At 36.1% G+C, this 15,080-nt stretch overlaps 1 protein-coding gene across 3 annotated transcripts in view; it reads left to right on the top strand.

Moving 5' to 3' along the window:
• Positions 1 to 15,080, top strand: part of snca (synuclein alpha) — a 65,600-nt gene that overhangs the window by 46,660 nt on the left and 3,860 nt on the right. For all 3 annotated transcript variants that reach the window (NM_001097407.1, XM_031897325.1, XM_031897353.1), the window contains 1 exon segment: positions 14,149 to 14,238. In NM_001097407.1, the coding sequence (NP_001090876.1) occupies positions 14,149 to 14,238 (90 nt within the window).

Here is a 15,080-nt window from a genome sequence, read left to right on the forward strand (position 1 = left end):
GGATATTGCAGCTAGGAGTAAAAAGAATCCAAAATTATTTTTTAATTATGTGAATAGTAAAAAAATGAAGCAAGAAGGGGTGGGAACCTTATTATCACGGGGGGGTAAGTTGGTTGATGAGAATGGGGAAAAAGCAGAAATTTTGAACTCTTATTTTTCATCTGTCTATACATCTGAGGAGCCAGATAATGAAGGCTTCCCTTTTAATATGCCCAGTTCTAGTAATTTAGCTACTGACGCATGGGTCACTCGGGAGGAAATTCAAAAGAGACTTGAACATGTAAAGGTAAACAAAGGTCCAGGGCCGGATGGGATTCATCCCAGGGTATTAAATGAGCTGAGCGCTGTGATTGCCAAACCTCTTCACTTAATTTTTCAGGATTCATTGAGGTCTGGCATGGTGCCGAGAGACTGGCGGATTGCTAATGTGGTGCCGTTATTTAAAAAGGGATCCCGTTCTCAGCCTGAAAACTATAGGCCTGTTAGTCTGACATCAGTAGTAGAAAAACTTTTGGAAGGGGTAATAAGGGATAGGGTACTTGAATACATTGCAGTTCACAATACTATTAGTTTGTGCCAGCATGGTTTTATGCGTAACAGATCTTGCCAGACTAATTTAGTCGCCTTTTATGAGGAGGTGAGTAGGAACCTCGATGCTGGAATGGCAGTTGATGTCATCTACTTGGACTTTGCTAAAGCATTTGATACAGTACCTCACAGAAGGTTAATGATCAAATTAAGGAATATTGGCCTAGAACATAATATTTGTAATTGGATAGAGAACTGGCTGAAGGATAGAGTACAATGGAACATTTTCTAATTGGACCAGTGTGGTTAGTGGAGTACCGCAGGGGTCAGTCCTTGGTCCTTTGCTTTTTAACTTGTTTATTAATGACCTGGAGGAGGGCATAGAGAGTACTGTTTCTATTTTTGCTGATGACACAAAATTGTGCAAAACTATAAGTTCCATGCAGGATGCTGCCGCTTTGCAGAGCGATTTGACAAAATTAGAAAACTGGGCAGCAAACTGGAAAATGAGGTTCAATGTTGATAAGTGCAAAGTTATGCATTTTGGTAGGAATAATATAAACGCGAACTATCTACTGAATGGTAGTGTGTTGGGGTATCCTTAATGGAGAAGGATCTAGGGGTTTTTGTTGTCTAATTTCAGGGAGTGTCATTCTGTGGCTACTAAAGCAGATAAAGTGCTGTCTTGTATAAAAAAGGGCATTGACTCAAGGGATGAGAACATAATTTTGCCCCTTTATAGGTCCCTGGTAAGGCCTCACCTTGAGAATGCGGTGCAGTTTTGGGCTCCAGTCCTTAAGAAGGATATTAATGAGCTGGAGAGAGTGCAGAGACGTGCAACTAAACTGGTAAAGGGGATGGAAGATTTAAACTATGAGGTGAGACTGTTGAGCTTGCGAGGGGACATGATTACTCTGTACAAGTACATTAGAGGGGATTATAGGCAGATGGGGGATGTTCTTTTTTCCCATAAAAACAATCAACGCACCAGAGGTCACCCCTTTAGATTAGAGGAACAGAGCTTCCATTTGAAGCAGCGTAGGTGGTTTTTCACAGCGAGGGCAGTGAGGTTGTGGAATGCTCTTCCTAGAGATGTGGTAATGGCAGATTCTGTTAATGCCTTTAAGAGGGGCCTAGATGAGTTCTTGAACAATCAGAATATCCAAGGCTATTGTGATACTAATATCTACAGTTAGTATTAGTGGTTGTATTTATAGTTTATGTATGTGAGTGTATAGATTGGTAGGTGTGGGTTAGGTGTGCTGGGTTTACTCGGATGGGTTGAACTTGATGGACACTGGTCTTTTTCCAACCCTATGTAACTATGAATACTAATGCTACAGTTTCTAGAGTGATCTTATTGGCTTATTTGAGTAGTTATGCTAAAAGGAATTGCAAAAATGTTAGCCCCACCCAATACTTTGCTGAGACAGCCCTGTGTGGATAGTGGGGGGAGATAAATCTGTGAGGGATTGTGGAAGCAGGTGTGTTAATGTGTTGGGTTGGACCCTGGGGTGAGGTTCTCTGGTGGGCTTAGGTAGCCCAGTCTGACACTGCTTGATTTACAAGGTTCACTATACAGCACTTCTATGGCAGTAAAAATTGTCCTGACAGTATTCTTATTTGTTGCTGCAGTACTACACATACTCGTGCTCTGGGTTATCACAGAAACATTACTGAGGAATGATATAAGAAAAGGGGCTATAATATAGAATATATGCATTTTTGCTATTAGAGGCCTCCTATACCTCATATCATTTTTGGCCTAATCCTTTGTGTGACTTTGTTCAGCTTTTAAACATATAATTGATTAACTGTCACAAGCAATTTGTTCATCTCTTTGAGCTCTAAAGCTAGATAGTCTTAATATCAACATCCATACTGGCACACAGTCACAGTATTTTAACTTGCTACAATCTTAACCTGGCAATCATAGAAGTGTCATGTATTAAGAGATTAAAAGAATCCTTAGAAAGGTAAAATATATTTTACCCGAAGAGCACCTTCTAAAACAAATGAAAATTCAATTACTTTTCTCAGATGGGCAATTAATGCTTTATGAAACTTTCAGTCTCTGGCAAGAAAACCCCAAGATACAATTAGATGAAAGCAGTAGAGACTTTGCAAACTTCACTATCTTACCTGCATCATTCCTCCACTAATTACAGTAGTATTATGAATTTCTCTCCCAAAGGCAGTTTAGTGCATTAAGCGGTTGGTGGAAACTGCGTCTGTAACGATGACAGTGATGGATCTTGGCACTTGATGACGCCTTCTGGATTAAATTGATTAGACTGGAATTCCCATTGCTTTCTTAATTAGAGTGGTGCCCCAAACGCTCAGAGGAATAATGCCAGTATTAGCCATATACTGTGTGAACTACTGCACGTGAGGTACTTACTAATAAGATGTGTATGAGCGATTAGTATTTAATTCCTAGAAGACATGCTATTTTAGTAAAACAAAATTTCAGAGATTCTGCAGCTGTATAATAATTCTAGCCTATCTTATAGTGACCTACTTTCTATTTCTATATTACTACAGCCCAAAAGCTAGGGCAACTAATTGAAATTCAAATGAAAGAACTAAACTCTGTTCTAGTGCATCCTATCAAAGGGTGCCCTCTGGTCTCTCAGTTAGTGTAGGTCCAAAAATGGATGCTCATTCATTTGACATTATCAATTAATTCAACTCCGTATTTGTGACTAGAGTTAATCTGTCCCAAAATCTTTCCCCAAAAATTTGCAAAACTGCTTTAAAATTTATGAAATGTCTTGAAGTCAATGGGAGTTTTTTTTTACAGCATTTTTCCTCACGCAAAATGCATTGACGTCAATGGGTGGATTTTTTGCAGTGTTTGTTTCCACACAACACATGTTGAAGTCAATGAGCATTTTTATAGCGAGTGTTTTTTTACACAACACACATTGCAGTCATTGGACTTTTTCCTGATGCAGAATTTTGATCTACCCCTTTTATATGTAACCCTCCAATGCATAAGGTTGAGCTTACACAGGTAACCTGCAAAAAGGGTATTTTGCAGGTTGCAGGTAGAACCTGCAGATGCCCATATGGCTGGCAGGTCAGCAGAACTGTGGGTTGGGTCACGGGGTCTCAATATAAGCAAATTTTACTCCTTTATTCCTTGTTTCACCTCTGTCTTCTGATGATGTACTTTCTGGTGTTAGCATTTCCAGTTTGCACCAACATCAATGCAAGTTTCATGGTCGCCACTGGGTAGTGGATTGCTGATAAGGTAGCTATACCAGTCAAATCTGGTAGCAGGTACAAGCGGGCATAATGGGGTTGGAGGTCTGAGTGTGGGTCTTACATATGTGATGGGTCCCAGTTTCAGAAATGGGACTTGTGTAGGATTCTACCATCCTCTCCCATAAAGCATATATGCATTATTTATATACAATAATTATTGATTTATTTTATTTTTATGGGTAAGCACTTTGTGGGGCACTGTTCTAGTCCCCATCATTATATCTATGAAGTTACTGGTTAGTACAAAACATAGTAGGTCCACCGGCAATTTACCTGAATATCATACTTAACATATACATGTGATTTTGGCTAAAAATATTTAAAGATATACTGTGTTTTCTAGAAATAATGTTTTTGGAACATATGTCTCTTGTATGTGAGATCTACTGGTAAAAAATGTGACATTTAATCACCAGAAAAGTGTTCAATCTATTAATTACTCTAAGATATACAGTACAGAAGTGCTGTTTTTGACTACTGTCTCTATTTATCTTTGAACTGTACTTAAAATTGAATTAAAACTGAACTTAAAATAATTTGCTGTTTTGTATGAAAAGTTACAGTTTCTTGGTGATTTGTCAATATACAAAGTCAATTACATCATATATCCATAGCCTCTTGTAATATTTGAAAGAAAAAATTAAAAAATTTATTTTGAAGCTGAGTAAATAATAAATGTACTTTCAAAGGTGCTGCTACATATTCATTATTGCCAAGCTTGCACTGAAAGTTACTGCACTTTTTCTACTTTTCTTTTATGTATGTATTTTTATATAGAACCACAAATGCATGCACTCCTTTAATGTTTCGGGTTACTGGGAGCCAGGAGAGAGACTTTACTAATGAGGTGGTCAAGAGAGATTTAGATGCAGACAAGATGATGTGACTGCAGCAGTGATGATGGATTGCAGTGGGTACAGATAAGATTCTGGAAGACCAGCTAGTAATAGCCTTGTGAGACTGCATGTAGAGTCAGTTTGTTGACTGTAATGTTAAATGAAGGAAGGGGACCAGGTTTATGTGGAAATATAAGCAGTTATGTTCTGGACATGTAAGGGCTCATTTACTTCTGCAAGTTCAATGGGCAACTTGTGCTCTTCCCCACAGTCAGATGAATGTAAAACCATTTTCATAAAAGGGGTTAAGAAGATGGTTGGTATGCAAGAGGTTCAGTAAACTGTTGACAATCTGTTCTAAGAGCTTGGGGGAAGGGTAGGAATAAGGCCTATATTTATCAAGACAAGTTGAATCAGAGGAAGGTGTCCTGAGTATTGGTGTGTCAAGGGCATGCTTGAAGGTGAATGGGAATATACCAGTTGAGAGGGATGAGTTGAATATGTGTGTTAGGGCAGGAACACAATGCATGATAGATCTTTTAAAAAGTGTGACAGAATGGGACCAAGAGAGCAGGTTAGTGGCAGGAGAGGAGGAAAACAGCTTAGAGACAGGGAGGAAGAAGCCAATTGATGCTCAAGGGAGCTTCATGTTGAGCAAAAGGCTTGAAAAGAGACAGGGGTGATGGATTTGCGTATCAGGTCAAGTTTGGATTTGAAGTGGTTTGTGAATTGTTGGGGTGAGATAACAGGTAATGATTGTGCTACAGATAGGGGTTTGAGCAGTTAACTGAACAGATAAAAAAGGAGCAATGGTTTAGATTAATGCATGTTAATGAGTATGATTGATCAGCCTGAAAGAAAGCAGTGTTAAAGCCAGAGAGAAGAAACTTCAGCGAAGAAAGTCAGGATGTGCACAAGATTTTTTCCATAGCCATTCAGATGAGGGAGTACAGGAGCAAAGCAAGGAAGGGATGAGGAGTTTAAGTGGGTGTTTGTATTTTAAACCTGATATAATGGCCATTTTGGAAAGTAGCAAAGTAGCACAGTGGAAATGTTTAACTAGAGTCTGGGAATGGAGGCTTGTTGGCAATGAGGGAGGAGAGGAGAATGAAGATTCAGGGAGGAAGTCAGAGCAGAGCTGTATTTATAGACAAGATAGTCAGGGCAGAGGAGGAAGTGTGAGAGCAGAGTGAAAGTTTGAGTGTGTATGCCAAGAATGGCAGTATGGTGGTGCTTTTTCCACAATGCTCTTTATTGGTAGGAGGTAGAGTCATGAAAATATAGTATATAAAAACTAGACACAATTTCAAGTAAGTAAAGATGAAGATAAAACGTTCTCTGATATACCTAAACCTAAAGAAAAAACAAAAGTTTTAATACTATCTGCTTAGCACAGTCCAACGCCCTTTTCATTGTACTGAATGTTTTTTCTCTGTAAAATGTTACATTTTAAAATGTACTGCACCTTTATAGTCTGTTTCATTTGTATATAAGCAAATACAGATTATACAGCAGAGTTTTTAGCAGTATTTTAACACAAATATATAATAGAACCAGAGGAATTTGGTCCCTGCTGTTTTATGGAAAAAGAAAAGTTACTTAGGTAACTCGTTTTCTTTGTATAGCACATCCCAGCATTATTCTGTAATGGCATAGAGTTACCTGCGTTAACAATGATTGCTTACAATAAGATGGTTAAAAGTGAAACATATATAACAGATGAAGGCCAGTGCCATCATTCATATATATATATCTATGCAGTGTGAGATTCTCAGAGAAAAAAAGTAAAGGAAAAAAGTTGGCTAAGTACATCTGAACTGCAATAAGCCATATACTCTGAAATAGAGCTAAATAGAGGATAGATAGACAGACAGAATAGATGATAGATAGATAGATAGATAGATAGATAGATAGAAGGATAGATACGCTGATGCTACAGGCCTGATTATTAAATTCTGATGCAGAATGCACTAGTTTCTGGGCTGCAATGTAGAAATTATCTGTACTAATTAGTATAGATATTGTTTTCAGTATGTACAGATTGCACTTGTATTGTGCGTCAGTCCCTAAGCTCCGTTACTGACAGCAGTACAGACTATGTTCAGTGAATCGACAGAAAAGAAGATGGGGATATACTGGGGGCATATTCAGAGGCACAGGTCTTCCCTACTAAAGGGCTGTGATGACCTTAGGCTGGTACAGAAGCCCAAAACATTTTTGTTTATGTTCTTTAGTTAGGCCTTAGTTCTCCTTTAAAATACCATGTAACATGCTTTGTATTTCCAATGTTGTACTGAACGTCATAGTTTTCATAAAACAAGTCATAGTATGGCTTAATAATAAAGGATCTCTAATTTATTTTTCTTTGCTCTTATTCATCACAATGAGTGATTTTATAATTTGCTTGTAGTTCAGGGGAGAAAGACATTAGGGACTGAAATAACTCAAAGTAACTTCTTAAACAAAATAAGCAGCATCTTCTGCAGTGTTCATTTCCTTCAAATCTTAAACGGGAAATTCAACTTCAAGTTTACTTGTAAGTATGTTATAGAATGGACAATTCTTAGAAACTTTTTTATAGTTCTGGAATTATTTGCCATCTTTTGATTCTTTCCAGCTCCCAAATGGAAGTCACTGACCCTTGGCAGCTAAAAAGTATTGCTCTGTGAGACTACAATTTTTGTATTATTGTTATTTTTTATTCATTATCTTTCTATTCAACCTCTTTCTTATTTATCTTCCAGGCTCTCATTCACAACATTGCCTGGTTGCTAAGGTAATTAGGACCCAGAGAGGACTTGCAAACTGTCTCAGATAAATCACAATTTACATCATACTAAAAATGAATTTAAAGTGATAACCTCTTTAATTCATCTTTTTGCCCTTCTGCAAACTCTTTGATGTTTAATAGTGCTAACTGGCTAGTATCTTTACAGTATCTCTCTGTCAGTCCATTAGTTGCACTCCTCTAGTTTCTCTTCATGCCCACCCAAATTTACACCATTTTATATTATTAGACAAGCAGCAAACAAAAACCATTTATTACTATTCCATTATACCAAACAGAATCCCCAGAAGTGCATTTTGATGTGAATGCTAAAACTGTAATATAGTGACACAAATCTGCTCCTTTGTATTCCTCTGAACTGTGATATGTCACACACCATTCTCTACAAAAAGAGATTAAGTATTATAAATTTAAGAGATGCCAAAACTATTCATTATTAGAGAAGTGTGGACCATTTTATTCAATTATGTCCGGGCCTTTGTTGGTAATGTTTGTAGAGTAATAATGAAGTTGTTGAGCCGCTCAGTGTAAGAGGCAGATGTGTTAACAATAAATTCAATTTTATCTGCCACAGGAATATGAGTAAAAATGGCTTATGCCCTTAATGTGGCTTTTTTTTCTATTTACATAAAGTCTAATTTGGGGCATTTTTTTCTGTTTCTCTCTTTTTACATTTTTTCAAGGTAATGCATTTTCCTCTCATATGTACTACAGCATGTTAAGGCTTTACCTCTTTACCAAGTGTCTGATTACTCAGACATGATGAATAGTATTAAACAGCAGCCTGTGTCCAGAATACAGGTATGGGATCCCTTATCCGGAAACCTGTTATCCAGAAAGTTCTGAATTACAGAAAAGCCATCTCCCATAGACTCCATTATAAGCAAATAATTTTTAAAAATGATTTCCTTTTTCTCTCTAATAATAAAACAGTAATTTGTAATAATAATTAATCCTTATTTGAGGCAAAACAAGCCTATTGGGTTTATTCAATATTTTAATGATTTTTAGCAGACTTAAGTTATGGAGATCCAAATTACAGAAAGATCCCTTACCTGGAAAATCCCAGGTCCCGAGCATTCTGGATAATAGGTCCCATACCTGTATAGTAAATATTCTAGCATTCCAGCAAAATTTGGTTTAAAAATTCACTAACATATTTTTGCACAGGTAGACATTTTGCTTAGAAAATCTTTTTTATCACTCCTTTTTATGCGGTAAAACATTTCTGAAAAATAGAATAAAGTTTGAAATGTTTCTCAGCTGTTTGTTTATCTCTAATAAGTGTATCTGAATACTTACTAAATGCCAGTAGACCTATGGGAAACCATGTAAACCATGTAAAGCTTTCTCAGACATTTTCATATGCGATTTTCTAATTGCCACAGTTAAGGTTTCTAAATAAAAATAGCCCAGTATTGGGTATAGCCTTTCCCTTGGATATAATGTTGAAATGTGTACAGATTTTCATTTTATTCTATTCACTACAATTACTAATTTGCATTCCCCTTTATCAAATACATGCTGTTCTCTACTCTATGTCACTTTGACAGCTTTTGTATGTAAAAAGATTTGTATCAGAAAATAGCATTTTTATAGTGTGTAGGCTCCACTGCACAGCCTTTTTTAAGCATTATACCAGCAGCTGATACAAAAGGCACTTGCCATTTCATGTAGTGTGGCCCAGCCATGTCATATAATCACCTGTTTTGAATATCCCCATTAAATACAGACAAGCAGGTATTGACTCTCAAAGAGTGTTATTATTTTCCTTTATAAAGCACTGCTAAGGCCTCATATAGAGAACTCTTTGGGTTCCAGTATAAAAGAAGGACATGGCTAAGCTATATAGAATATAATGATTTTACAATGTAGGGACAGCTGCCAAATGCCATTCATGGCTTTCTACAAGTATGGGATGAAAACCTTTTTTGTTCAAAATGAAGGAATCTGAGTGTACTAGTTGACAATTTACAAGAATGGCCAAACAAGACTGATCAATTTGTTTTAGCCCAGACAAGCAGACCTGAGCGTGAGTAATGGGGGAGTAGCTGCTTTGAATCATGAAAGGGCAGCAACACAGACGTAAGAGGCCCATTTTGTATTCATTCTAATTTTATGTTGTACTTTTTTATATCCTACTGCAAGTTGTTTAATGAGTGGGGGTATAATTATTTGTGCATCTAGCCCTCACATCTTATACATAAAATGCTGTGGTCTAAGGTGTAATATAGCTGACATGTCTAAACATGGTACTTAACCTTATCTCACTGCTGATGCTCTTACCATCTGTGAGGTCTACAAAAGTCATGCTCTCAGAATATGATTGCTGTAAGTATAGTGTTAAATATAAATCCCTGTTGGGCACATAAGACATAAACACATTTAATAAGGATATTGTTGTTCTTTATTTAGAGCCCATTGGCAGATACTGTTAAAGACACCTATGCATTACAAAATCTCATTATTTAAGCATTGCTGAAAGGTTAATGGAAAATTACGCCAGTAAGCATCTCTACTTGTCATTTCAATACTTCCACAGTTCCCTAATGGCTCTTGGAATTTATTCTACAAGGGTTTAGAAAATTGTGTAGCTAACATAAATTAAAATGTGTGAAATACTTTAAAGAACATCTTTAGACATTTGCTTTTCCCTGTAAATTGATATGGTTATATATCTTTAGCTACAACTGCAGTATATTTTATTACTGTTTTTGCATTACTGTTATAAAAAAATCCATGCATTCCGTATTCAAGAAAGGCTATTTAAAGCAGTTGAGCTAGTAGCCTAGATATTCTAAAAACTTTCACTTTGTCGATATAACCCAAAGGGTAGTACAAAATCTACTCATTAAAGCAGTGAACCCCAACCAGTGGCTCAGGAGCAACATGTTGCTCCCCAACCCCTTGGATGTTGCTCTCAGTGCCCCCAAACCAGGGAGTTATTTTTGAATTCCTGACTTGTTGCCATGTTTTGGTTGAATAAAAACAAGATTTACTACCAAATAAAGCCTCCTGTAAGCTGATAATGTGCATAGAGGCTACATAATAGCCAATCTTACCCCTTATTTGGCACCGCCATGAACTTTTACTTTACTTGTGTTGCTCTCCAAGTCTTTTTATATTTGACTGTGGCTCACAAGTAAGAAAGGTTGGGGACCCTTAAGGGCATTAAAGGGTCATCAGAGGTCTACTGTTAAAAATCTATGTCCAGTTAAAAAAAAAAAGAGATTTTGTTTTTCTATGTATACTAGCAGCTGATACAAAAGCCACTTGTCAATACATGTTGTGTGGTCCTGCACCATCATATAATGAATTATGTCATTATCATTCATTTCTTCTGAATTTATAGTTGTGCATTCTGAGACCATGTATCTTTGAAGTATTTTTACAAATATAAATAAGTGCAATTTTCAGTGTATGCTCCTGACTTCAGATACCTCGTGTCCCAGGTCAAATACAGTTCAATTAAATACTCCAAAGTGCCCTCTTCTGCTTTAGACTTAGCGATGAGGTCTTATGAGGAAGAAAAAAAAGAAAAGAAAAAAAAAATATAGTGTAATACTGTTATTGCTTCACAATGTGCACTCTCATGTGTTTTTTAACACTGGTGATAACATACGCCATATGTGTAAAAACTTAAATACTTTAATACAAATAAAACTTCCCAATACACTCAAACAGAGTATAGGATGCACGTATCAAGAGGAACTGATATGGATCAGGGGGCTGCTCCTTTTTCTTTCCCTGTTCGCGACCTGCCGTGTCGTTCCTGGGTTCAGCATTTCTGCCCTGTATAGTGCATAGTGAAGTATACATGGTATCAATATGCTGACACACACACAATTTAGCTGGATTCTGGTAAACTGATGAATTATACGGTGGCAAATTTTCATAAAGGCCACAGCTCAGATGCTTTTGGTTGTTCCCGATTACTGGCTAAATATAGTGTATGGTCAAACAACTTATTTTGATTGCTAGATTAATCAAAATTGTTTTTTTTGAAGGCTAATGCATAAAGACATTTCTGAAAAACTGAAAATTGACCGAATTGTGAGAAAAATTTGTACATGTGGATAGCTTTACTTTTAAAGATGTTTTTGTTGTGTGAGACAAAACATGATTTCCATCCTGGAATATAGTCAACCATATTTCGTTTTAGCAAATTATGGAAACACACACATGCATAATATGTACGTCTAAAAAAAATGTTATGGTCCTACCAATTGTAAAGCATTTTCTTATAGTTTTATGAATAAAGGTATGCATACATGCACGCAAGAATAAAATCCCATCGTCATCTGCTCTTTGTGGTAGAATTCTGGTATCAAAAACTAACAGCAACTAACTAACTAACTAACTAACAGCAAATTATCATTTCTTACAAAGGATGCTGGGTTGTTTTAAGATTTGAAATTTATTCAAGCCATTTATGATGGTAGAGCAATGGTAGTATTTATACAGTAGGTTGGTTGAGCAGTGACATTTAAACCTGGCACAACTGAAAAAATATTTTGCTGATTCAGTAGAGGGTGGAAATCAGAATGTGAAAGTTGGAGGAGGATGTGAATAGTCCGTTTGTATAAAATCTAAAGTAGCCTTGAAAGGAGAAGGGACATATTACAGTAAATTATAAAGCTCAGCCAGATCAAGGAAGAGATTCTTAGAATGGGTGCTGCATGCTCTTGTTTACCAGGAAATGAAAGAGTGAAAGTGGACAAAGAGAGGATGAAGAGGTAAGTCATATTTCTAAACATGAATATGAGGTATAAGATATAGAGGCAGATAATGAAGCAGATTATATATGCAGAGACTTACCACAGTTAGGAATAGAAAATATCTTCTCCTTGTAGATTGTAAGCTCTTTTGGGCAGGGCCCTCTTCACCTTTTGTGTTGGTTATTGATTGCTTTATATGTTACTCTGTATGTCCAATGTATGAAACCCACTTATTGTACAGTGCTGCGGAATATGTTGGCGCTTTATAAATAAATGTTAATAATAATAATATTCAAGCTAAACATTTAGGGAAAAAAGTAGGTGCGTGAGTGCATGATATAACTACTCTGTGTAAGATGAAATAAATAGTTACCATAAATTAAGGACAATTGTTTTGATATATGGGTCAGTATATATGGACTTAATCAATGGACACCCATTTGTCTTGTATAACCTTTATACATTTCATGTGCATTCACACACACTGATTATTCCTAAGGAAAAGAAATAATCTGGTTTTCTGGAAAGAACAATTGAATTTAGCTTCCCAAACAATTTTTATAGTACAATGAATTTCATGTTTATGTCAGAGAAGGATCATTACAAGAAGAAAGGTCAATATGAGAGATGTAGTGGAGCTAGAACAATCCAAAACATGTTTTCTGTGACATTCTTTAGAAATGATATGATTATTGCAGTAGGCTTGCACATAAAATAGCTGTAGGTTAATAATTTACAGGGGAAATTACATATTGTTATATACTTATATATGTAAAAGGATCACTGATTCTTCCTACCTTCTTATCAAGTATGGTATATGTCAAGTCTGTTTAAGGAGCAAGTAACACACAAAACTTTATCCAAAGTGTTTTGGTCTTCTAGATAAATGATCTTTCCATAATTTTGATTTACATACCTTAACTCTGCTGATTGTTTTGCCACCAATATGGATTTATGCAGTACAGTTAGGATCAGAAATTTTTCCTTATGGAGCTTTCTGGATAACGGTTTATTGATAACAGATTTCATATTTATGGGCCATGGGTGAACTTTGCCTCTTAAATAGTAAAGTGTTAAAAACATTGTTAGCTTGTTGTTGGCCTTACAAAACAATAAACAGCATTGTTCAATGGCTGAAAAGACATATGTGTATATATAGACTATAACTTCTACAGAAGCAACATTTTTCTAAATGATATAGTAAAAAGGAGCACTGGAAAAATCAATGCTTAATCTGGGACTGCAGAGCATTCTTTGTTGATGTTCAAGAAGTATTTTTATACCAATTCATAAAAGGGCAATGCCCCATATATCGATGATATATCTATCATATTATCTATTGTGAACTCTTAATTCTGTCCTGGAATGTCTAACAATGTGAAGGGGTATCACTATTCAAGGTATATATTGTTTTCAGATACTGCTATAAAGTTTGATTCTGATAACAGATATCCTTTAGCTTTCTTTCTACTTTTGCACGAATGGCCTGTCAGATGTGTTTCTCGTTGTGCTCTTTATCTGTTTTGCTAAATTAAAGTACAGTTCCAAGCATCATCATTCAGACACTGGCTGTCTGAATATTATGGGAATTGTGGTTTAGCATCAGCTGAAGTGCTGTATGGTTCTCATCCATCATCTGTAACATTTAAAAATCAAATTTTATTATAAGAATTGCCTTGCGCAATTTGATTGCTGCAGCAAGAAAGTAGTTTCTGGTTCTAAAGCATAGTATTTATTTCAGGAAGGGGGCCATTTTGGAATTAAGATGTATAAATGTTTTGCTTTGTTTGGTCTGTGAACAGCATATAATAAATTTTATATATAAAAATGAAGCTTAAAAAGGTCAGCATTTGTAATTATAAATCATGGTTAGCATATATAAATATAATTATACCTCTGTTATACAGTTATTTTTTATTCTTGAAGAAGTGTTAAATTAAAATGATAATACGCAATAAAAGCTTATAAAAATTGTTTAAAAAAAGAATGTAATTTCTTTTAATTGCAGAATGAAAGCGGCTTCGGCCAGGAAGGGACAGTGGAAAATTCAGAAAATATGCCGGTAAATCCAGATGAAACATATGAAATGCCGCCTGAGGTAAACATTTTCTGTGTAAAGTCTGCTGTTAAAATACTTGCTAAAACATCAATAAGTGTTGATTAAAAAAGCAACCATTCTTATATTAGCCATTCTCACATGCAATTATGAAATTATAGGCACATAATTATTAAAAAAATTCAGAAGCTGAAAAAAAATCTTCATGTAGCATTAAAAACATACATTGGGGTGCTTTTACACTATCTGAAATATTTTTGTGGAGACCCTTAGATTTCAAGCTTGCAGTTTGGTTTTTAAAGTCTGGGATAGTGTGCATGAAACGCATTAGGCTTAGTGTTTTGAATGAATAAAGGCTTATGTTTTAGACCATGGTCATCTGGTGTGCTGACTAAAGCTGTATTCGTTTTGGATTGCAGTTTAAGTGGTGACTCAGCCAAAGAGCTTTTAAAATGATTAATAAAGTGGAAATAGTGGCTATTTTTCATTTTACATATTTTAACCTTATTATCGCTCAACAACTGCCTTCCCAGACCAGTGCAAGTAGAACATGGGTTACACTGGACTCTCATACCCAGAATGGGCTTTCACTAAGTGGAAGAGGATTGTGAGAGTGTTCTGCAATTTCATGCAGTAATACAGGCAACATGAAAGTAGAATGTAATGCAGGTTGAGACTCCCCCCGAAGGCAGACTTAGCAGGAATCTCATTTCACCTCTGTGACATCCCAAAGTGGCTTAGATCACCTTTTGGGAATTCCCTATACCGATTCCCTATTTACTGGGATCCCTAAACCACAGGCAATATTGCTTCGGAAAGATACCTCCAATCTGCCACTCCTATGTGGAGCTCAGGACTGCTCTTTCTAGCTCAACCCTAACTGA

The sequence above is a fragment of the Xenopus tropicalis genome, chromosome 1 (assembly GCF_000004195.4).
Source record: "Xenopus tropicalis strain Nigerian chromosome 1, UCB_Xtro_10.0, whole genome shotgun sequence".
Classification (NCBI taxonomy): domain Eukaryota; kingdom Metazoa; phylum Chordata; class Amphibia; order Anura; family Pipidae; genus Xenopus; species Xenopus tropicalis.